Source organism: Somniosus microcephalus, unplaced genomic scaffold (genome assembly GCF_052327205.1).
Source record: "Somniosus microcephalus isolate GS21.2 unplaced genomic scaffold, FLI_Smic_1.0 unresolved_chr4, whole genome shotgun sequence".
Taxonomy (NCBI): Eukaryota; Metazoa; Chordata; class Chondrichthyes; order Squaliformes; family Somniosidae; genus Somniosus; species Somniosus microcephalus.
Genome location: NW_028225182.1, coordinates 34700846 through 34723959, shown reverse-complemented (window position 1 = coordinate 34723959; position 23114 = coordinate 34700846). Strand labels below are relative to the sequence as shown.

Here is a 23114-nt window from a genome sequence, read left to right as displayed (position 1 = left end):
ATCATCGAGGTAGTCGAGCTCCGTGCTGTTCTGCTTAAACTCTCGGTCCAGGAGGGAGGGGGTTCTGCGGAAGGTGGCAGCGATCTGGTCAAAGGTCTTGCCGCGAGTCTCCGGTACCTTGAAGTAGGTGAAGCCGAAGAAGCCGATGAGCAGGAAGGCGAAGATGAGGAAAACAAAGGGGCCACACAGCTCCTGGCAAAGAAAGAAAGAGCCCGCGGTTACACAGCACATTTCACCACCTCAGGTCGTCCCAAAGCGCATCACAGCCAATGGCGCACTTTTTGAAGTGCGGTCACTACCGTGTGGGAAACGCGGCAGCCAAATTGCGCACAGCAAGATCACACAAACAGCACTGTGATAATGATCTGCTATAGTGGAGTTGGTGGAGAGATAACCTCTCCACAGGACACCGGGGAGAACTCCACTGCTCTTCTTCCAATAGAAACATAGCTGCAGTTGTACAAGGCCTTGGTGAGACCACACCTTGAGTATTGTGTGCAGTTTTGGTCGCCTTATCTGAGGAAGGATGTTCTTGCCATGGAGGGAGTGCAGCGAAGATTCACCAAACTGATACCTGGGATGGCAGGAATGACGTATGAGGAGAGATTGGGTCGATTGGGCTTGTACTCGCTGGAGTTTAGAAGAATGAGAGGGGATCTCATTGAAACTTATAAAATTCTAACAGGACTAGACAGACTAGATGCAGGAAGGATGTTCCCGATGGCGGGGGAGTCCAGAACCAGGGGTCACAGTCTAAGGATAAGGGGTAAGCCATTTAGGACTGAGATGAGGAGGAATTTCTTCACCCAGAGAGTGGTGAACCTGTGGAATTCTCTACCACAGAAGGCAGTTGAGGCCAATTCATTAAATATATTCAAGAAGGAGTTGGATATATTTCTTAAGGCTAAAGGGATCAAGGGATATGGGGAGAAAGCAGGGACAGGGTACTGAATTTGGATGATCAGCCATGAGCTCATTAAATGGCGGAGCAGGCTCGAGGGGCCGAATGGCCTAATCCTGCTCCTATCTTCTATGTTTCTATAGAAAAATAGGAGCAGGAGTCGGCCATTTTGCCCTTTGAGCCTGCTCCGCCATTTAATGAGATCATGGCTGATCCTCTATCTCAATACCATATTCCCGCTCTCTCCCCATAACCCTTGATGCCTTTTTGTGTCTAGAAATCTATCTATCTCCTTCTTAAATATATTCAGTGATTTGGCCTCCACAGCCTTCTGTGGTAGAGAATTCCACAGGTTCACCACCCTCTGAGTGAAGACATTTCTCCTCATCTCAGTCCTAAAAGTCCGACCCCGTATCCCCCTAGTGGCCATGGGATCTTGTACATCCACCTGAGAGAGAGCAGACAGGGGCCCTCGGTTTAATATCTCACCTGAAAAATGGCACCCCCGACAGTGCAGCGCTCCCTCAGCACTGTCACTGGGAGTGTCGGCCTAGATTATGGGCTCAAGACGCTGGAGTGGGACTTGATCCCAGGACCTTCTGACTCAGAGGCGAGAGAGTGTGAGCCACGGCTGACCCTGTATTAGTGAGTCTGCAGCACAGAAACAGGCCGTTCGGCCCAACTGGTCCGCGCTGGTGTTTATGCTCCACACGAGCCTCCTCCCACCCCTCTTCATCTCACCCTTTCAGCATTATGCAATGACCACAAAGTTGGATCTGAAATATATGGACTTCTGCAAAAGCAAAATACTGCGCATGCTGGAAATCTGAAATAAAAACAGTAAATGCTGGAAACACTCAGCAGGTCAGGCAACATCCGTGGAGAGAGAAATAGAGTCAACGTTTCAGGTCGAAACCCTTCGTCAGGACTGAGAAAAAAGCTGGAAATGAAACAAATAAAAAGGCCAGTTTGGGGGCTGGGAAATGGGGGAGGGGATGAAAGAACAAAAGGGGAGGTCTGTGGGAGGTGAAGAGATATTCAAGGCGAGACGAGATGGTAATAGGACAGGTAAAGAGACAAAAGACGACTCTAGATGAAGTGTGAAATGCGCTGGCAGAGTGAGAGACAGCTGCCACGTGGGAGAGAGGAAAAGGCACAAACCAAAGGTGTGGATAAAAAAGATATAAAAATATAATGGGGGCCGAGGTTATGATCTGAAATTGTTGAACTCTATGTTGAGTCCAGAAGGCTGTAAAGTGCCTAATCGGAAGATGAGGTGCTGTTCCTTGAGCTTCCGCTGGGTTTCCGTGGAACAATGCAAGAGGCCGAGGACGGTGAGGTCCGAGTGGGAATGGGGCGGTGAATTAAAGTGACAGGCCACCGGAAGCTCGGGGTCACCCTTACGGACTGAACGGAGGTGTTCCGCAAAGCGGTCACCCAACCTGCGTTTGGTTTCCCCAATGTAGAGGAGACCGCACCGTGAGCAGCGAATACAATACACTAATTTGCAAGAAGTACAAGTAAATCGCTGTTTCACCTGGAAAGGGTGTTGGGGCCCTGGACAGTGGGAAGGGAGGAGGTAAAAGGGCAGGTGTTGCATCTCCTGCGCTTGCACGGGAAGGTGCCGGGCGAAGGGGAGAAGGGTGTTGGAGGTGATGGAGGAGTGGACCAGAGTGTCGCAGAGGGAGCGGTCCCTACGGAATGCTGAAAGGGGAGGGGAGGGGAAGATGGGATCACGTTGGAGTGATGGACTTTTGCCTTTCCTTGTTATGTTTTCTTCTGCTCCTATCACAGCCGCGCCTGATCCTATCCTCACACACATCCCCTCGGGTTATTTTCCGTCCCGCGCCTGCCTGCTCGCGCGCTCGCTCCCGTACGTACCACGATGTACTGGAACGACATCCCCACAATGAAGTTCGCAGTCCAGTTGGCGAATCCGGCCACGGTCATGGCGGCCGGCCGCGGCCCCTGGCTGAAGAGCTCGGCCACGATGAACCACGGGATGGGGCCCGGCCCCAACTCGAAGAAGGCCACAAAGCCGAAGATGGCCACCGTGCTGATGTAGCTCATCCACGGCAGCTTGTCCTGCATGGGGGGGAGGGGGAAGAGAGAGAACAACATCAAGCTCGGGGGAGGGGAGCGAGAACGCCACGCTCGGGGGAGGGGAGAGAACATCACACTCCGGGGAGGAGAGAAAGTCACACTCAGAGGAGGGGAGAGAACATCACACTCGGGGGAGGAGAGAGAACGTCACACTCGGGGGAGGGGAGAGAACGTCACACTCGGGGGAGGGGAAAGAACGTCACACTTGGGGGAGGGGAGAGAACGTCACACTTGGGGGAGGGGAGAGAACATCACACTCGGGGAGGAGAGAGAACGTCACACTCGGGGAGGAGAGAGAACGTCACACTCGGGGAGATCTAATGATATCTCTCTATTCCAATGAGATTTCTCTATTCCAACGAGATCTCTCTAATCCAACGAGATCTCTCTAATCCAACGAGATCTCTCTAATCCAACGAGATCTCTCTAATCCAACGAGATCTCTCTATTCCAACGAGATCTCTCTAATCCAACGAGATCTCTCTAATCCAACGAGATCTCTCTATTCCAATGAGATTTCTCTATTCCAACGAGATCTCTCTAATCCAACGAGATCTCTCTAATCCAACGAGATCTCTCTAATCCAACGAGATCTCTCTAATCCAACGAGATCTCTCTAATCCAACGAGATCTCTCTATTCCAACGAGATCTCTCTAATCCAATGAGATCTCTCTAATCCAATGAGATCTCTCTAATCCAATGTGATCTCTCTAATCCAACGAGATCTCTCTAATCCAACGAGATCTTTCTATTCCAACGAGATCTCTCTAATCCAGTGAGATCTCTCTAATCCAATGAGATCTATCTATTCCAACGAGATCTCTCTATTCCAACGAGATCTCTCTATTCCAACGAGATCTCTCTAATCCAGTGAGATCTCTCTAATCCAATGAGATCTCTCTAATCCAACGAGATCTCTCTATTCCAACGAGATCTCTCTATTCCAATGAGATCTCTCGAATCCAGTGAGATCTCTCTAATCCAACAAGATCTCTCTAATCCAACGAGATCTCTCTATTCCAATGAGATCTCTCGAATCCAGTGAGATCTCTCTAATCCAACAAGATCTCTCTATTCCAACGAGATCTCTCTATTCCAACGAGATCTCTCTATTCCAACGAGATCTCTCTATTCCAACGAGATCTCTCTATTCCAATGAGATCTCTCTAATCCAACGAGATCTCTCTATTCCAATGAGATCTCTCTAATCCAATGAGATCTCTCTATTGCAATGTCATCTCAGGAACTGTTGCTTCTTGCCTTTGCTCGTCCTGAACTCTGACTTTACTCAGGGGTGTCATTGTTATCAAAACGATTGGATCTGCGAGCAATTGTGAGCTTCAAAATTATGAATGGTTTTGATAGAGTAGATAAGGAGAAGCTGTTTCCACTGGCAGGAGGGTCGGTAACCAGAGGACACAGATTTAAGGTGTTTGGTAAAAGAACCAGAGGGGAGATGAGGAGAATTTTTTTTATGAGCGAGTTGTTGTGATCTGGAACGCGCTGCCTGAAAGGGCGGTGGAAGCAGATTCAACAGTAACTTTCAAAAGGGAATTGGAGAAATACTTGAAGGGAGAAAATCTGCAGGACTGTGGGGAAAGAGCAGGGGAGGAGTGGGATTAATTGGAGAGCTCTTTCAAAGAGCCGGCACAGGAATGATGGGCCGAATGGCCTCTTTCCATGCTGTGAGATTCGATGATAATTAAATAGACTGATACTGCAAACGGGAGGTGCCTCCCATCGGCCAATTAGACGAGCTCTTACTCACCAGTAGTGCCAAGGAAATGGTCATTAGGAAGGCGCTGACGCTCATCCCGGCCAATCCAAACAGGTGAAGTGTCCTGCGGCCCGTTCTCTCCACGAGGAATAGCTGCGGAATAAGACAAGGGGGAGTGAGTTTCACTCAGTACGGAGAGGAGGTCACCGTTGCAGCGTCAAACAGGAGCCACATGTCTCTCCACCAGAGGGCGATGGCTGCTGGTCAGGAGCAGGAATCCTGGCTGATGCTCCCTCTCTCTATCTCAACCTTCCTCTACACTGTCCCATTAAACACTCCCAGGGCAGGTACAGCACGGGTTAGATACAGAGTAAAGCTCCCTCTACACTGTCCCATCAAACACTCCCAGGGCAGGTACAGTATGGGTTAGATACAGAGTAAAGCTCCCTCTACACTGTCCCATCAAATACTCCCGGGGCAGGTACAGCACGGTTAGATACACAGTAAAGCTCCCTCTACACTGTCCCATCAAATGCTCCCAGGGCAGGTACAGCACGAGTTAGATACAGAGTAAAGCTCCCTCTACACTGTCCCATCAAATACTCCCAGGGCAGGTACAGCATGGGTTAGATACAGAGTAAAGCTCCCTCTACACTGTCCCATCAAACACTCCCGGGGCAGGTACAGCACGGGTTAGATACAGAGTAAAGCTCCCTCTACACGGTCCCATCAAACACTCCGAGGGCAGGTACAGCACGGGATAGATACAGAGTAAAGCTCCCTCTACACTGTCCCATCAAACACTCCCGGGGCAGGTACAGCACGGGTTAGGTACAGAGTAAAGCTCTCTCTACACCGTCCCGTCAAACACTCTTAGGGCAGGTACAGCACGGGTTAGATACAGAGTAAAGCTCCCTCTACACTGTCCCCATCAAACACTCCCAGGGCAGGTACAGCAGGGGTTAGATACAGAGTAAAGCTCTCTCTACACTGTCCCGTCAAACACTCTTAGGGCAGGTACAGCACGGGTTAGTGTTGTGTATGTAATATGTGTGCTACTTTGAACCTATGGACAGGACTGCACTACTTGTAGGGCGTAGTGATACGCAGTACCACTCCTGGCCATAGGGGTATAAATAGTACTGTGGGTACTGATCTCCCCTCAGTTCCCGCCTGTGGGCATGAAGTAAAGACCTACGTATAGTCCCTACCTCCAACCAGTAAAGACCTGTTTGAGTTATACGTTTAAGTCTTTGTGTTAATTGTTCAATACAATACACATACTTAACACTGGCGACGAGTCAGGTTCTTACCCTGCGGCAGTTGAAGAGAGGTTTCAAACATCACCACCCCACTAGAAGCGACAGGCTTTAGGACTCTGAAGCCTCCATCAGCGACTGAGCACTGGAGTGCAGCAGCCATCCTGACAGCTTCCAGCGACTGACAGAAGTCTTTCTGCAGTTTCCTTGTTCAACCTAGGTGGTGGGGTAAGCCGTGCAGCGTTGGCTGCAAAGACAGGGCTGGGGAAGTTGGAGAAGATAAGGGCGATCGCAATCCCTGATAAGAGCCGCGGTGAAACGCGCGAGCGGGTAAGCCAGAGCCCGGGAGGGAGCGAGCAAGAGCCGCTTCGGTCGGGAGCCACTTCGCGATCCAGCGATCGCATCCGCTGATAAGGGCCGCACTCGGGTGATCGCGGCGAAGATAAGGGCCGCACTCGGGGGCTGAAGGGAGACGGCGTCAGGGGACGGGTGAAGACCGCCAAGCGCGGGAAAACCGCCATTTTGTGGGCGGAGGACGACCGCAAGAGCGGGAAGCTGCCATCTTTGATAACAAGTAAACAAAATAAAATCTGAGAAATTGCAAATCTACAATGCCTAAACATGGGAATATTAGCACCTTTGATAGTGACCTCGAAGATTGGGCCATATATGTTGAAAGAGTAAAAAATTATTGTAAGGCCAATAAAATTCGTGACCAAGATAAAGCTCTAACATTATTAAATTTAATGGGTGCGAAGACATACGGGCAATTGAAACACCTGTTATCACCAGATGAACCAGCGGATAAGACGTTCGATGAGATTGTTACTGTCCTGAAAGATCATCTAAACCCCACGCCGCTGATGCTAGCGGAACGATTTAAATTTTATGACAGAAGGCAGCTACAGCATGAAAGCAATGCTGAATATTTGCTGGAATTGCGTAAATTAGCGAAATATTGCCAGTTTGGAACGGGACTGACAGATGCACTACGAGACAAATTTGTGTGTGGTTTATTTAAACAGGATACACAAAAGCGACTGCTCGAGGAGAATGAGCTGACGCTTGAGAAGGCGGTCACTATGGCAGCAGCACACGAAGCCGCAGCGAGAGGCACGGCAGTAATGCAGCTACGGTCACCGGAGCTCAGTGCACACAAATTGGGTGTGAGTTCTGGCAAATGTTATCGTTGTGGAAAGACAACGCATGATCAGAACCAGTGTTGGTTTAAAAACCAAGAATGTAGAACTTGTGGTAGGCTTGGACATATAGCTAGAGTATGCAGGTCAGGGAAGAAGACCAGCAACAAGAAGTCACCGCAAGGAAAATACGCAAAGGTACACAAGGTGACCGAACAGGAGTCCGATTCAGACGCTAGCAGTAATGAACTGGCTAGCTTAAGCTGTAATGAACTGGCTAGCTTAAGAGTACTCAACGCTGGTAAGGGTGCAGACCTCCAGACAATTTGGGTCACTCTTCAGATAGAAGGAGTCCAAGTAAAACTGGAATTGGACACTGGATCGGCATTGACGGTCATAAATAAGAAAGATTACGGAAAGTTATTCCAACATATTCCCCTACAGGATACGGGGATTATATTGAAAACATACACGGGGCAAAGAGTGTACCCCATCGGGAAAATAGAGGTTGCAGTGGTCCACAAGGGCGAAGATAGTCAAATAATGGACTTATATGTGATATCTGAAGGAGGTTCTCCACTACTAGGACGGGAGTGGATTAGGAAAATGAATATGGACTGGCATTTCCTACAAACAATAACGAGTGAGAACTCGGTGAAGATAGTCGGCCCAGACTCTGGAACGGATGATGGTAAGCCCAACTCAGGTGCAAAAGACAAAGTTTCAGCACAGAATTCCACTGAGCAACAACAACATAGTTTAACAGAGAATTCTGAGTCTGTCAAGTCTACTGATATGCACATTTTTGAGGGACACTGGGCTCGAACTCAACTCCATTTCAAACTACAACAGCAATTAGAACAAATGCTTCGCCGTTTTGAGCAAGAGTTGAATGCAACGAAAGAGTTCTTTGATATAGAGTTGGAGAATCTGGAAAGACAACAGAAGCAGCTGATGGAGAAAATGGAGCAGGAGCACACAAAACGTCTGATGTCAGAGGAGTTAACGGTCAGCCAACTCCTGCATATGCTGAAGGACAGGACTCTGAAATGGGAAAAACTTGAACACGAACTTCAATATTCAAACGAAAGGCGTTCGGAGCTCTCAAAGGTTATTGGAAGAGCTGAGGTGGCAACACAGACTGAGATGACTGCAACAGAGCAGCCCTTGGATGCCAAAAGTACGCTGACTCACGTCAACGTAGAACAACAGACCGCTGAAACAGCTGCTCCGGTAGAGGGATTGAATAGTCCGATCAATCAATCTCCAAAAGAAGTTGAAGTAGTAAAATCTCAAATGAGGTCATTAGTAAATGACTTGCTGAAAGCCCAGAAAAAGCTGGATGAAGAGGTACGCATGAAGAAGTCTCTTCAGGAAAGATGTCTGGACTTGGAACAAAAGCTGGCTAACGCCCAGCTGGGTATGGAGGAAATAGAAGACCCTCTCGCTGGCCTAGATCAGGACGACACCGAATATTACTATGTCCTGTCCTGCCCAACTTGTAACTTCGACTCCCACCATACAGAAATCATGGAGGAGCACCGAAAGTCTACGGAACATCGGGAGAAGGTGGCTCTACTACGGAAAAAGGAGGAAGAGAAGGAGGAACTGCACATGCAGCTGGCAGCTGACAGTGGAGCCCAGAGAGTCTCCAAGAAGCAGAAAAGGAAAAGTCGAAACAGAAGATGACCCATCTGAACCATTATTACCTCTACCAGATCACACACGTGGTCCCTCCGAACGGAGCCAATTCAGTTCGGAAGTTCAAACTGTTAAATCCATGGAAGGACTATTGAATGAGTCACTCCAGCAACGTGAACCGACTACACCACAGAGATTGAATCTGTGAACTGTTTTCCGCAGAGACTGAATCTGTGATCTGTTTTGACATGAAGTTATCTATGTATCTATGTTATTCTGTTATGTAAACCTGAAGTTATATATGTATATATGTTATTACGTTATGTTAAATGGGGAGATGACTGTAAAGCTAGGAAGGGAGGAATGTTGTGTATGTAATATGTGTGCTACTTTGAACCTATGGCCAGGACTGCACTACTTGTAGGGCGTAGTGATACGCAGTACCACTCCTGGCCATAGGGGTATAAATAGTACTGTGGGTGCTGATCTCCCCTCAGTTCCCGCCTGTGGGCATGAAGTAAAGACCTACGTATAGTCCCTACCTCCAACCAGTAAAGACCTGTTTGAGTTATACGTTTAAGTCTTTGTGTTAATTGTTCAATACAATACACATACTTAACAGTTAGATACAGAGTAAAGCTCCCTCTACACTGTCCCATCAAACACTCCCGGGGCAGGTACAGCACGGGTTAGATACGGAGTAAAGCTCTCTCTACACTGTCCCGTCAAACACTCTTAGGGCAGGTACAGCACGGGTTAGATACAGAGTAAAGCTCTCTCTACACTGTCCCATCAAACACTCCCAGGGCAGGTACAGCATAGGTTAGATACAGAGTAAAGCTCCCTCTACACTGTCCCATCAAACACTCCCAGGGCAGGTACAGCACGGGTTAGATACAGAGTAAAGCTCCCTCTACACTATCCCATCAAACACTCCCAGGGCAGGTACAGCATGGGTTAGATACAGAGTAAAGCTCCCTCTACACTGTCCCATCAAACACTCCCAGGGCAGGTACAGCATGGGTTAGATACAGAGTAAAGCTCCCTCTACACTGTCCCATCAAACACTCCCAGGGCAGGTACAGCATGGGTTAGATACAGAGTAAAGCTCCCTCTACACTGTCCCATCAAACACTCCCAGGGCAGGTACAGCACGGGTTAGATACAGAGTAAAGCTCTCTCTACACTGTCCCATCAAACACTCCCGGGGCAGGTACAGCACGGGTTAGGTACAGAGTAAAGCTCTCTCTACACTGTCCCATCAAACACTCCCAGGGCAGCGCCTCCTACTGGGCTCGAGGCTCTGTAGGGATGGATTTGCATTGTGAGCCCTTGTCCCTTAGGAGCTCGATTGAGTCTGCCCAACACAATTCACGTGCCAATGTTTACAGTCAGCTGACAGCAGGGACCTTCCTCATATTATTGTGGGTGGATGGGAGCCAAGGTCCTTTGTCAGTCGTGGCTCAGTGGGTCGCTCTCTCTCTCTCGCCTCTGAGTGGGTTCAAGTCCCAGTCCAGAGAATTGGGCCCATAATCTAGGCTGACTCTCCCCGTGCCAGCGCTGAGGGAGCGCCGCACTGTCGGAGGTGCCGTCTTTCGGATGAGATTTTAAACCGAGGCCCTGTCTGCCCTCTCAGGTGGATGTAAAAGATCCCACGGCCACTATTTCGAAGAGCAGGGGGGAGATCCCCGGTGTCCTGGGCCCAATATTTATCCCTCAACCAACATCACTGAAACCAGTCATTATCTCATTGCTGTTTGCGGGAGCTTGCTGTGCGCAAATCGGCTGCTGCGTTTCCTACATTACGACAGTGATTCCACTCCAAGAATACTTCATTGGCTGTGAAGCGTTTTGGGACGTCCGGAGGTGGGGAAAGGCACTACAGAAATGCAAGTCTTTTTCTTTTACAAAGCGGCTCTCTGGCTCCCCCCCCCGCTGGCTCAGATGGTACGTGCAGGGCTGGCCCAGACGGTCACAGGTCACGGGGGTGGGTGGGTGGGTGGGTGGGGGGCGGTAAGTTGGTCGCGGGAGGCCATCCTCCACTGAGCCCGCGAGCGATCCCAGTACTCACAGAGACCACGGTAAAGGCGGTGTTGATAATGCCGACACCGATGGTGATGTAGACCGGCTGTTTGATGCCCATACTGGTGAAGATGCTGGTGGAATAATAAAAGACCTGTCGAGAGAGAGAGAGAGAGACGTTAACCCTTTCCCCGCCGTGACTCGGACATTCGAAGCTCTTTGCGATAGACCGATTACGGACGCTCGATAAGATGGAACTTCTCTCCCCACACACCTAATATATTAGCATGGATGGATAGAGGATTGGCTAACTAACAGAAAACAGAGAGTCGGGATAAATGGGTCATTTCCTGGTTGGCAATCGGCAACTAGTGGGGTGCCACAAGGATCGGTGCTGGGGCCTCAACTATTTACAATCTATATTAATGACTTGGATGAAGGGACCGAGTGTGCTGTAGCCAAATTTGCTGATGATACAAAGATAGGTGGGAAAGTAAGATGTGAGGAGGACACAAAAGGGTAGATTTTCCCGAACCTGTCGGGAAGGTGGCGGGACTTCCCCTTTCGGGTTTTTGACCCGCCTACTTCGACGTCCGGCCAACCCACGCGATTTTCCCTAGATTGACCTTGTTGAGCCCGCCCAGCGGGCTCAGCAGGCCAATTAAGGGCCACCCGGCAACAGGTGACGTCACAGACTGCAATTTCATCTGTCAAGAGTTCTTGACAGATGAAATATCAGTGTTTCACAGCTGTTTGAAACTGTGAAACACTGACAGTCTGAGTTCTAACATGAGTCCTTCTGCACAGACTCAGTTAGAACTCTCAGCAGCACTCAAAGCTGAAGGCTGTCACTTTTCACAGATCGCAGCCGTTCAGCTTTAAGTGCCGGCTGAGTGATGGGCTCCCGACGGCTACAGGAAGAAAGGCTGTTAAGGTAAGTACAGGTAAGTAAAAGTTCTTTACACACTTTAGACACACCAAACACACTTACCTTTACACTCATGCACCCATGACTCACCCGAGCACCGACATCGCGACCCCTCCAACTCCTTCAACCCGACGGCCTGCCTGCTCTAACCTGGCGTGGTTTGGAGCCGTCGGGAATCCCACACGAAACCCCTCAAAATAGGGATTAGGCTAAAAACTACCTGTTAACAGGCAGATAATTGGCACTAATCCCTTCCCGCCTGGTTTCGGCGGGTCCCAGTGCGGGGCGGGTACCTGCCGCCCCTGAAACTTACGTGGGGCGGGGTTTTGGGCGGGATGGTGTCGGGGCTCCCAAATTCGGGATTTTCAGCCCCTGCCCGCCTGAAACCCCGCCCGACGGCGCCACGAAAATCGAGCCCAAAGAGTCTGCACAGGGATATAGAGAGGTTAAGTGAGTGGGCAAAAATTTGGCAGATGGAGTACAATGTGGGAAAATGTGAGGTTATCCACTTTGGTAGGAAGAATAGAAAAGCAAATTATTATTTAAATGGAGAGAGACTACAGAACGCTGTGGTACAGAGAGATCTGGGTACATGAAACACAAAAAGTTAGCATGCAGGTACAGCAAGTAATTAGGAAGATAAATGGAATGTTGGCCTTTATTGTAAGGGGAATGGAGTATAAAAGTAGGGAAGTTTTGATGCAACTTTACAGGGCATTGGTGAGACCGCACCTGGAGTACTGCGCACAGTTTTGGTCTCCATATTTAAGGAAGGATATACTTGCATTGGAGGCAGTTCAGAGAAGGTTCACTCGGTTGATTCCAGAGATGAAGGGGTTGACGTATGAGGAAAGGTTGAGCAGGTTGGGCCTATATTCATTGGAGTTTAGAAGAATGAGAGGTGATTTTATTGAAACATATAAGATTCTGAGGGGGATTGACAGGGTAGATGCTGAGAGGATGTTTCCCCTCGTGGGGGAATCTAGAACTAGGGGGGCATAGATTCAGGATAAGGGGTCGCCCATTTAAGACGGAGATGAGGAGGAATTTCTTCTCTCAGAGGGTTGGGAATCTTGGGAATTCTCTACCCCAGAGAGCGGTGGAGGCGGAGTCAGTGAATATATTCAAGGCGGAGATTGACAGACATTTGAACTACAGGGGAGTCGAGGGGTACGGGGAGAGAGCGGGAAAGTGGAGTTGAGGCCAAGATTGGATCAGCCTTGATCTTATTGAATGGCGGAGCAGGCTCGAGGGGCCGAATGGCCGACTCCTGCTCCTATTCCTTATGCTCTTATGCTCCCTCCCCACACCCCGTCCCCTTTTCCTACGGGCATGGGTTCCAAAGGCAGTACCTCACCAAGTGGCCATTTGTCACGCGCGAGGCTAAGCTGCAAACGTCAACGGGCTAGGCGACCGGCGAGGGCGTCGCAGTGGAGCCCGGTTCCGCACCGCGATTCGAAGCCAGCTCCCAAAGGTGAGAGGACGGTCGTCAATTTCTTTTCACGCAGTTTCCCCAATGCAGTTTTAATGTTTGCTCGCGGTATAATGTTTGATTTGAAACTCGCCGAGAGCCGTGATTTTGCATTCCCTGCAGTTTCCCGCTTGTCCCAATGAGGGCGCTGGCGCGGCCCAATAAGCAGAGAGGCCCATGTTTTTGTACTGCCTTTGACAGCAGCTCTGAGGCCCCACTAGGGAACAGGTCGTGGCAGTGTTGCGGTATCGCTACTGGGCTATAGCAGGCCAGTAGGTCGTGAGTTCAAGTGGAGTTAAATTTATTTTTTCTCTCATCTGTTTCAGTCACGTGGAGAGACTGGAGAAGCTGGGATTGTTCTCCTTAAAGAGAATCTTCAGGGCCTGGTTGCCTGGATGAGTGCAGCTCCAACAACACTCAAGAAGCTCGACACCATCCAGGACAAAGCAGCCCGCTTGATTGGCACCCCATCCACCACCTTAAACATTCACTCCCTCCACCACCGGCGCACCGTGGCTGCAGTGTGTACCATCTACAAGATGCACTGCAGCAACTCGCCAAGGCTTCTTCGACAACACCTCCCAAACCCGCGACCTCTTCCACCTAGAAGGACCAGGGCAGCAGGCGCAGGGGAGCACCACCACCTCCAAGTTCCCCTCCAAGTCACACACCATCCTGACTTGGAAATATATCGGCCGATCCTTCATCGTCGCTGGGTCAAAATCCTGGAACTCCCTCCCTAACAGCACTGTGGGAGCACCTTCACCACACGGACTGCAGCGGTTTAAGAAGGCGGCTCACCACCACCTTCTCGAGGGCAACTAGGGAGGGGCAATAAATGCCGGCCTTGCCAGCGACACCCACATCCCATAAAAACAAATTTTTAAAAAAGGGCAGATTTAATAGAGGCGTTCAGAATTAAGAGGGATTTTGATCGAGTAAATAAGGAGAAACTGTTTCCACTGGCAGGAGGGTCGGTAACCAGAGGACACAGATTGAAGATAATCAGCAAAAGAGCCAGAGGGGAGATGAGGAGAATTTTTTTTACGCAGCGAGTTGTTGTGATCTGGAACGCGCTGCCTGAAAGGGCGGTGGAAGCAGATTCAATAGGAACTTTCAAAAGAGGAATTGGAGAAATACCTGAAGGGGAAAAATTTGCAGGGCCACGGGGAAAGAGCAGAGGGGAGTGAGACTAATGGGAAGAGCTCTTTCAAAGAGCCGGCACAGGCACGATGGGCCGAATGGCCTCCCTCTGTGCTGTGTGATTCGAAGATGGCGGTGACAGGTTCTTGTTAAAACCTCAACCGATTGACTGGCGCCCTTCAGGGAAGGGGAGCAGCCACTCCTACCCGGTCTGGGCCTACACGTGACTCTGGGGACCGGGCATTAGACACAAGCTTTCCAGTGTCACCCACCTGCCGAGAACCAAATCCATCAATCTGCTAAACCTAAGACCATAAGAAACAGGAGCAGGAATAGGCCACTTGGCCCCTCGAGCCTGCTCCGCCATTCCATAAGATCATGGCTGACCTTGGGCTCAAAGCCACTTCCCTGCCCGCTCCCCATAACCCTTCACTCCCTTATCTTGCAAAAATCTGTCTTTCTCCACCTTCAATGTATTTAATGACCCAGCCTCCACGGCTCTCTGGGGCAGAGAATTCCACAGATTTACGACCCTCTGAGAGAAAAAATTCCTCCTCATCTCAGTTCTAAAAGGGCCACCCTTTATTCTGAGACTGCCCCCGAGTTCTAGATTTCCCCACGAGGGGAAACATCCTCTCTGCATCTACCTTGTCGAGCCCCCTCAGTATCTTATATGTTTCAATAAGATCACCTCTCATTCTTCTAAACTCCAATGAGTATAGGCCCAGCCTGCTCAACCTTTCCTCATACGTCAACCCCCTCATCTCAGGAATCAACCTCATGAACCTTCTCTGAACTGCCTCCAATGCAAGTATATCCTTCCTTAAATAAGGAGACCAAAACTGTACGCAGTACCCCAGGTGTGGTCTCACCAATACCCTGTACAGTTGTAGCAGGACTTCCCTACTTTTATACTCCATTCCCCTTGCAATAAAAGCAGCTGGCTGGTCGCTTAAAACCTCGTAACGTGCTTCACGGAACCCAGAATGGGCCTACATTTGACACACTGCACCGGTTGACTCCCCCAGCCAGTCGGTTGTACAATCAAGTGATTTGGCCACTCGGGCTGAGCAATAATTGTGACCTTTTCAGTGTCACCCATGTCCCGTGGAAAAATACCAAAAATAAATTCAGATCCAGGCCACAAGAGACAGTCCCGTTCACCCATCGCCCCCTGTGCTCGCCGACCTACACTGGCTCCCGATCCGACGACGCCTCGATTTTAAAATTCTTATCCTCGTCTTCAAATCCCTCCACGGCCTCGCCCCCTCCCTAATCTCTTCACCCTCCTCCAGCCCTACAACCCTCCCAAGATCCCCGCGCTCCTCCAATTCTGGCCTCTGGTGCATCCTCCGATTTCCATCGCTCCACCGTTGGCGGCCGTGCCTTCAGCTGCCTGGGGCCCCGAGCTCTGGAATTCCCTCCCTAAACCTCTCCGCCTCTCTCTCTCGCTGCTCCTTTAAAACGCTCCTTAAATCCTGCTTCTTTTGGTCACCTGTACCTAATATCTCCTTATGTGGCTCGGTGTCAATTATTGCCTGATAACGCTCCTGTGAAGCTTCACTACGTTAAAGGCGCGATATCAACACAAGTTGTTGTCTTGCGCTCCCCCCACCCCCCCTGATTTCCAGGTGCCTGGCAGCAGAGGGTACATCAGCGTTAAGCAAACATCTTCCGATGTGTTACGAGCCTCCAGCTGCTTGTTCGGCCCCGGGGGGTCTGGGGCTTCTCCTGAAGGTGGTGGTGGTGGGGGGGGGGGCTGGATTATTTTGATCGGTGTCAATGTTTGCTCCTGTGAAGCAGCCTGGGACATTTTGCGAAGCTAAAGGCGCTAGTTGTTGCCGTAGTAACTAGGCCAAGCCAGGCCACGAATATTAATACAAGTGGGACTGTCGTACAGCAGTTCGAAGACCCCTTGCCAACACGACTGACACGAATCAGTCATTCATGGAAGAAAGACTTATGAAATAATACTGAGCGGCCTACGGGTGGTGCTGTCCAGGGAGAGTATAAATAAAAACATCGAAACATAGAAGATAGGAGCAGGAGTAGGCCATTCGGCCCCTCGAGCCCGCTCCGCCATTCAATGAGATCATGGCTGATCATCCAAATTCAGTACCCTGTCCCTGGTTTCTCCCCATATCCCTTGATCCCTTTAGCCTTAAGAAATATATCTAACTCCTTCTTGAATATATTTAATGAATTGGCCTCAACTGTCTTCTGTGGTAGAGAATTCCACAGGTTCACCACTCTCTGGGTGAAGAAATTCCTCCTCATCTCTGTCCTAAATGACTTACCCCTTTATCCTTAGACTGTGACCCCTGGTTCTGGACTCCCCCGCCATCGGGAACATCCTTCCTGCATCTAGTCTGTCTAGTCCTGTCAGAATTTTATAAGTTTCAATGAGATCCCCTCTCATTCTTCTAAACTCCAGCGAGTATAAGCCCAATCGACCCAATCTCTCCTCATACGTCATTCCTGCCATCCCAGGTATCAGTCTGAAATACTCGGGCACGGGCCCAGCTTGCGCAGCACATTCTTAACAGGAACTAGTGAAGGACACAACTAGACTTTCATGTTGTAAAACAGTTGATTAAAGCTTTGTTTAACGCTTAGACCAAGTGCCTAGTAGTTTTCTTACATCAACGACCAAGCTGCAATAGTCACACTTACTGCGTTGACTCCCGACAGTTGCTGAGACAGCTGAAGCATGATGGCGATGAAGATGGGCTGTCGGTACGAGGGCATCCTGAAGAGCTGGGCAATGGTTACCTTGGGCTCCATGTCCATCCTCCTCTTTTCCTCCTTCATCTCTGTCAGTGATCTGGTCACATCTTGTCTCCCGGTCAATTCCTTCAAACCTAGCCCCCAGACCGAGGGATTTTACAATAAAATATCTTTTTTTTTGGCAACCGTCAGTTTTTTCACGCCTCCTTAGTTGTCGGCCGTGTGGCTCAGTGGGCGGCACTCTCTCTCGCCTCTGAGTCAGAAGGCCGTGGGTTCGTAGTCCCCACTCCAGAGACTCCAGCGCAAAAAATCTAGGCTGACACACCCAGTGCCAGTGCTGAGGGAGCGCCGCACTGTCTGAGCATTATACACCAAGACCCTCTCGGGTGGGCGTAAAAAAAAAAATGGAATTCTCTGCCCCAGAGAGCCGTGGAGGCTGGGTCATTAAATACATTTAAGGTGGCGATAGACAGATTTTTGCAAGAGAAGGGAGTGAAGGGTTATGGGGAGCGGGCAGGGAAGTGGCTTTGAGCCCAAGATCAGCCATGATCTTACTGAATGGCGGAGCAGGCTCGAGGGGCCGAGTGGCCTACTCCTGCTCCTATTTCTTATGTTCTTATTCCACGGCCACTATTGGAAGAAGAGCAGGGGGGGAGCTCTCCCCGGTGTCCTGGGACCAATATTTATTCCTTAACCAACATCACTAAAAAACAGATGATCACAATGCTGTTTGTGGGACCTTGCTGTGCGCAAATTGGCTGCCCCTGTTTCCTACGCTACAACAGTGACCACCCATCAAAAGTACTTCATTGACTGTGAAGCGCTTTGAGATGTCCTGAGGTGGTGAAAGGCGCTATAGAAATGCGAGTTCTTCTAAAGGCGGCTCTCTGGCTCCCCATGTGGCGCAGACCCCGATGGTCACAGGTCGGGGACGGGTTGGCCATTGTCCACTCACATTTCTTGGCCTTGCTCTCCTCATTGCGTATGATGTAGAGGTACCGCGGGCTCTCGGGGCACAGGGGGAGAAGGATGGCCTGCAGGATGGCGGGCAACACCGTCACCGCCAGGAGCAAGGGCCAACGCTCGTCCGTCCCCAGGATGACATCCAGGCCAAAGATCTGCCAAGACACACAATGGACACCTTTCAGTTAGGCTTTGTGTAGGCCTCAGGTGGGCCCGTAGCCATGACGATGGCACTGCCAATCAACGCTTTATTTCTCTTTACCCGCTCCATTCATCTCCACTCATCCTGCGGGGCGTAAACGCACCCGGGTGTCCCGGACCCGAGTGTTCCGTATCCGTGTGTCCCATACCCGTGCATCCCATGGCATACCTGAGCGATTAGGATGCCTGACACTATGGCCAGCTGGTGCAAAGTTCCAAGCGTTCCTCGCAGGCTCGTTGGTGAAATTTCTCCAACGTACATTGGAACCAAACCAGATGAGATACCTGCAGGAAAATAATGACAGCATAGCTCACAGGGATGACCAATCACAAGACAGGACTCACTCCCCACAGGGTCCACCAATCACAAAACAGGACTCAATCCCCACAGGGTCCACCAATCACAAGACAGGACTCATTCCCCACAGGGACGACTAATCACAAGACAGGACTCAGTCCCCACAGGGTCCACCAATCACAAGACAGGACTCATTCCCCACAGGGTCCACCAATCACAAGATAGGGCCCATTCCCCACAGGGTCCACCAATCACAAGACAGGACTCATTCCCCACAGGGTCCACCAATCACAAGACAGGACTCATTCCCCACAGGGTCCACCAATCACAAAACAGGACTCATTCTCCACAGGGACGACCAATCACAAGATAGGACTCATTCCCCACAGGGACGACCAATCACAAGACAGGACCCATTCCACACAGAGTCCACCAATCACAAAACAGGACCCATTCCCCACAGGGTCCACCAATCATAAAACAGGACTCATTCCCCACAGGGTCCACCAATCAAAAAACAGGACCCATTCCCCACAGGGTCCACCAATTACAAAACAGGACTCATTCTTCACAGGGACGACCAATCACAAGACAGGACTCGTTCCCCACAGGTTTCACCAATCACAACACAGAACTCACTCTGGACAGGGTCCACCAATCACTAAACAGGACACAGAATTTGCTTGGCCTCTCACCAGAGTAAGCACCAATAACGAAGCGTCCCAGGATTAACATCTCGTACGATTGGCAGTATTTGGACAGCCCCATCAGTATTCCTCCAATCACAGCGAGGATGTTATTGACCAGCATGGCCTTCTTCCTGTAAGGCGAGGCAATGAGTTATTGAGGCCCATTCACCCTGGACACTGTAGAGAGGACAAGGTGACGTTCGATGGTGTCATCTTTGGCTCCCTGAGTTTGGCGTTTGATGGTGGCAATGGACTGTTCTCCCAATAAGAGCCAACAAACTAGGCCAACAAATCCTGAAAGCTGTTCTTGGATCCCACACGGCTGAGGCGTAGGCCCCTATTTTAACTCCTCCCCTCCCGGGGAAACTGGGCGGGGGTGGGGGTTTAAAATGAGGCCAGTCGCTTACCCCCTCTGACCCCGGCTGCACTTTTACTCGGAGGCCTGAGGGGGTGTTGGGGGAGGGGGGAGGTGGAGCAGACATGACTTCTCCATCAGGTCTGACCTGTTGGGTGGGGGGTTGGGTCATGGGTCATGGGTCAGATGAGGCCCAGGCTGGAGTGCTGCTCCGGACCTCTCAAGGAAGTCTTGGGCCTTCCCTTGCACCGGGCTACCCCCCCATCGCCTGATGAAGGTCCGAGCCCCCCAACTTCACCTCCAATCGCGGCTTGAACTACCCCCCCCCCCCCCACCCCCCCAACAATCGCCTCCGGAGCAACCCCACCCCTCCCCAACCCTCAACTGAGTGGCAGTGGGACTCTGTCAAAATTAATTTAAATGAGGCCTGGGTTTTAAGATCGACCTTGTCTCCAGGTCCCCGCTGGAGTGTAAATCGGGGCCAAGGGCTTTTCGACCGTGTGAGGGTGTCGCACCCTAACTCTTCCCTCACAGCCTCCGTTCTCCAGTGGAAGGGGTCAATGGGCAGGGAGCGGGAAACCACTGGCCCCTTCCCGCTCCCCCAACCCACAGGTGCTGAGGCCCACCGCCACCCCCACCCCACCCGCACCCTATCGAGACCAGTCAACACTGAGGTGCGGGTGGGAAGGAACCAGCTCGGCCGTGGCTGGGTGAGCTTACACAGAATGTACGGCACAAAAACAGGCCATTCGGCCCAACCAGTCCATGCCGCCGTTTATGCTCCACTCGAGCCTCCTCCCGTCTTTCCTCATCTAACTCTATCAGCGTAACCCTCTATTCCCTTCTCCCTCATATGCTTGTCCAGCCTCCCCTTAAATGCATCTATACCATTCGCTTCAACCACTCCCTGTGGTAGTGAGTTCCACATTCTCCCCACTCTCTGGGTGAAGAAGTTTCTTCTGAATTCCCTATTGGATTTCTTGGTGACTATCTTATATTGATGGCCTCTAGTTATGCTCTTCCCCACAAGTGGAAACACTCTCTCTGTATCCACTCTATCAAAACCTTTCATAATTTTAAAGACCTCTATTAGGTCACCCCTCAGCCTTCTTTTTTCAAGAGAAAAGAGACCCAGCCTGTTCATCCTTTCCTGATAGGTATAACCTCTCAGTTCTGGTATCATTCTAGTAAATCTTCTCTGCACCCTCTCCAGTGCCTCTATAGCCTTTTAATAATACGACGACCAGAATTTGTATGCAGTGTGGTCCAACCAAGGTTCGATAAGAATTTACCATAACTCCCCTGCTTTTCAATTCTATCCCTCTAGAAATCAGCCCTAGTGCCTGACGTAAGAAAACTACGAGGCACTTGGTCTAAGCATTAAACAAAGCTTTAATCAACTGTTTTACAACATGGAGGTCTAGTTGTGTCCTTCACTAGTTCCTGTTAAGAATGTCCTGCGCAAGCTGGGCCCGTGCCCGAGTATTTATACTCTCCCTGGACAGCGCCACCAGTAGGCCGCTCAGTATTATTTCATAAGTCTTTCTTTCACGAATGACTTGATTCATGTCAGTGCCTGTTTGCATTTTTAAGCCTGCCCAAGGTCCGTTGGTCACCAGTTCCCTCTCCCCCAGCCCCAGCCCCAGTTGGCCTTACCTGCCCAGCCATTCAGCGAGCGTGCCCACCAGGAACGAGGAGATCATCCCGCCGATGGAAAATATAGCCACCGACAGGGACCAGAGGGTGGTGAGCGTGGCCTGGTCAATGGGCTGGGGAAGCTCCACGCCCGTCTGTCGTCGCATCCACGTCTCATTGTAACTCTGCTCAATAATCTACAGCCGGAGGAAGGGGAGTGGGAAGGAAGAAATGATTAATTTCTAGTTAATTCCTCCGTCGTTCTGCCCTCCTGTCCTGTAGTCAAGCGCCCGGGTCACCCTTCAATGACCAAGTACTGTGTACAATTTTGGTCTCCTTACCTAAAGAAGGGTATACTTGCCATAGAGGGAGTGCAACGTACACAGATCCCTGAAGGCAGCAGGACAGGTAGGTAAGGTGGTTAAAAAGGCTGGGATGCTCACGATGGGTCGTGAGGTCCCGCTGTTTGATGACAATGGGGGTCTTATCAACAAAGCGAGGACAGTGTGATGGGAAGGTGTTACAGGAAGTGTGTGTGACACTTGCAGGAAAGGCATGTAAGAATTCGCAATAATTTACAGTTCTGAAGATCAATTTTTTTGATTAAAGAATCCCTGGGCGTTGTGCTTTTAAATTTCCAGGGATAAAAATGGCTGTCACCACATGGCCGAAGACAAAGGACAATGCTTTGTTTACAAAGCAATCGAATGCTATTAGCATTTGTTTGTATATCATAGAAACATAGAAGATAGGAGCAGGAGTAGGCCATTCGGCCCTTCGAGCCTGCTCCGCCATTCAACGAGATCATGGCTGATCATCCAAACCTTAGCACCCGGTCCCTACACCGACAGCCATCCCACCCAAGCCCTATCCCCGTAACCCCGTAACCCACGTATTTAATCCCCCCTAACACTAAGGGTCAATTTTTATCATGGCCAATCAACCTAACCCGCACATCTTTGGACTGTGGGAGGAAACCGGAGCACCCCGCAAACACGGGGAGAATGTGCAAACTCCACACAGACAGTCACCCGAGGCCGGATTTGAACCCGGGTCCCTGGCGCTGTGAGGCAACAGTGCTAACCACTATGCCACCGTGCATCGAGTGGATACATCTAAACTGCAGAAGAGACTTTTGTACCTTGAATGGGAAACGTTTAACAATTGAATGGGTCTAAATCACTTAGCATTCTGGACAATAGGGCTGTTACATTCTCTTTTGTTTCAGCCCAGGGAGCTCCGGAAGACACATTAACCCAGTCTAACCACTTTGAGTTAGCCAATCACAGCTTTCTCTTGTGTATTGGACCCTTTGGGCGGGGAATTTTGCACACAGCCCTTGCAGGGCAGAACAGCAGGACCTGACCAGGTATAAAGATAGCTGCTGAGAAGCTATCTGGCCTCTTACTTCGCTGGATCACAGGTGAGCAGAGTTTCTGACTCCTCAACAAGGTAACCTAGCAGGAGTTAAGGGGCGGTGATTTAAGGGAATTGCTAAGATTGTTTAAATAACATTGTAGCCATTGTATCCCTCATTTTCGCCGTCTGCAACCCCCTGTTATATAGTTTTACTGTAATTACTGTGTTCGTGTGGTATAGTTTGATATTTTGATTATAGTTTCTTTTAGTTAATAAAACTTGATTTTTTTCTCTCATCCAAACTACGTGTCTGTTTTAATATCAATAATTATAAGCCCTGCAGTCAGAACTAAAGGAGGGGTAGCGATTCGAAACCGCTGTTTTAAAATTGGTTTTATTGGAATTGGTCAGAGTGCAGGCAAAGGCTGCAAGACCAGGAAAATTACTTTAAACCAGTTTAAAGAAGCCCCAACCCTTACAGGCAGACTATGCGCACGAGCTTCAATAGGCGAGCAGACCTCCCGTGGCCCTGCCGCGTCTGACGCGTGACAGGTGCTGACGG

General features: G+C 50.2%; 1 protein-coding gene across 1 annotated transcript in view; it reads right to left on the bottom strand.

Moving 5' to 3' along the window:
• Positions 1–21425, bottom strand: part of LOC147090503 (solute carrier family 2, facilitated glucose transporter member 4-like) — a 22083-nt gene extending 658 nt beyond the window's left edge. Inside the window, exons 1-9 of the mRNA XM_085977277.1 lie at positions 21215–21425; positions 19210–19334; positions 18386–18501; positions 18008–18170; positions 16999–17186; positions 10833–10937; positions 4774–4875; positions 2783–2986; positions 1–192 (exon numbers count right to left, since the gene is read on the bottom strand). The exon at positions 1–192 is cut by the window's left edge and continues 658 nt beyond it. Of these exons, the coding sequence (XP_085833403.1) occupies positions 1–192; positions 2783–2986; positions 4774–4875; positions 10833–10937; positions 16999–17186; positions 18008–18170; positions 18386–18501; positions 19210–19334; positions 21215–21360 (1341 nt within the window). The 5' untranslated portion in view covers positions 21361–21425. The remainder of the gene's footprint in view (positions 193–2782; positions 2987–4773; positions 4876–10832; positions 10938–16998; positions 17187–18007; positions 18171–18385; positions 18502–19209; positions 19335–21214) is intronic.
• Positions 21426–23114: the final 1689 nt, after the last annotated feature.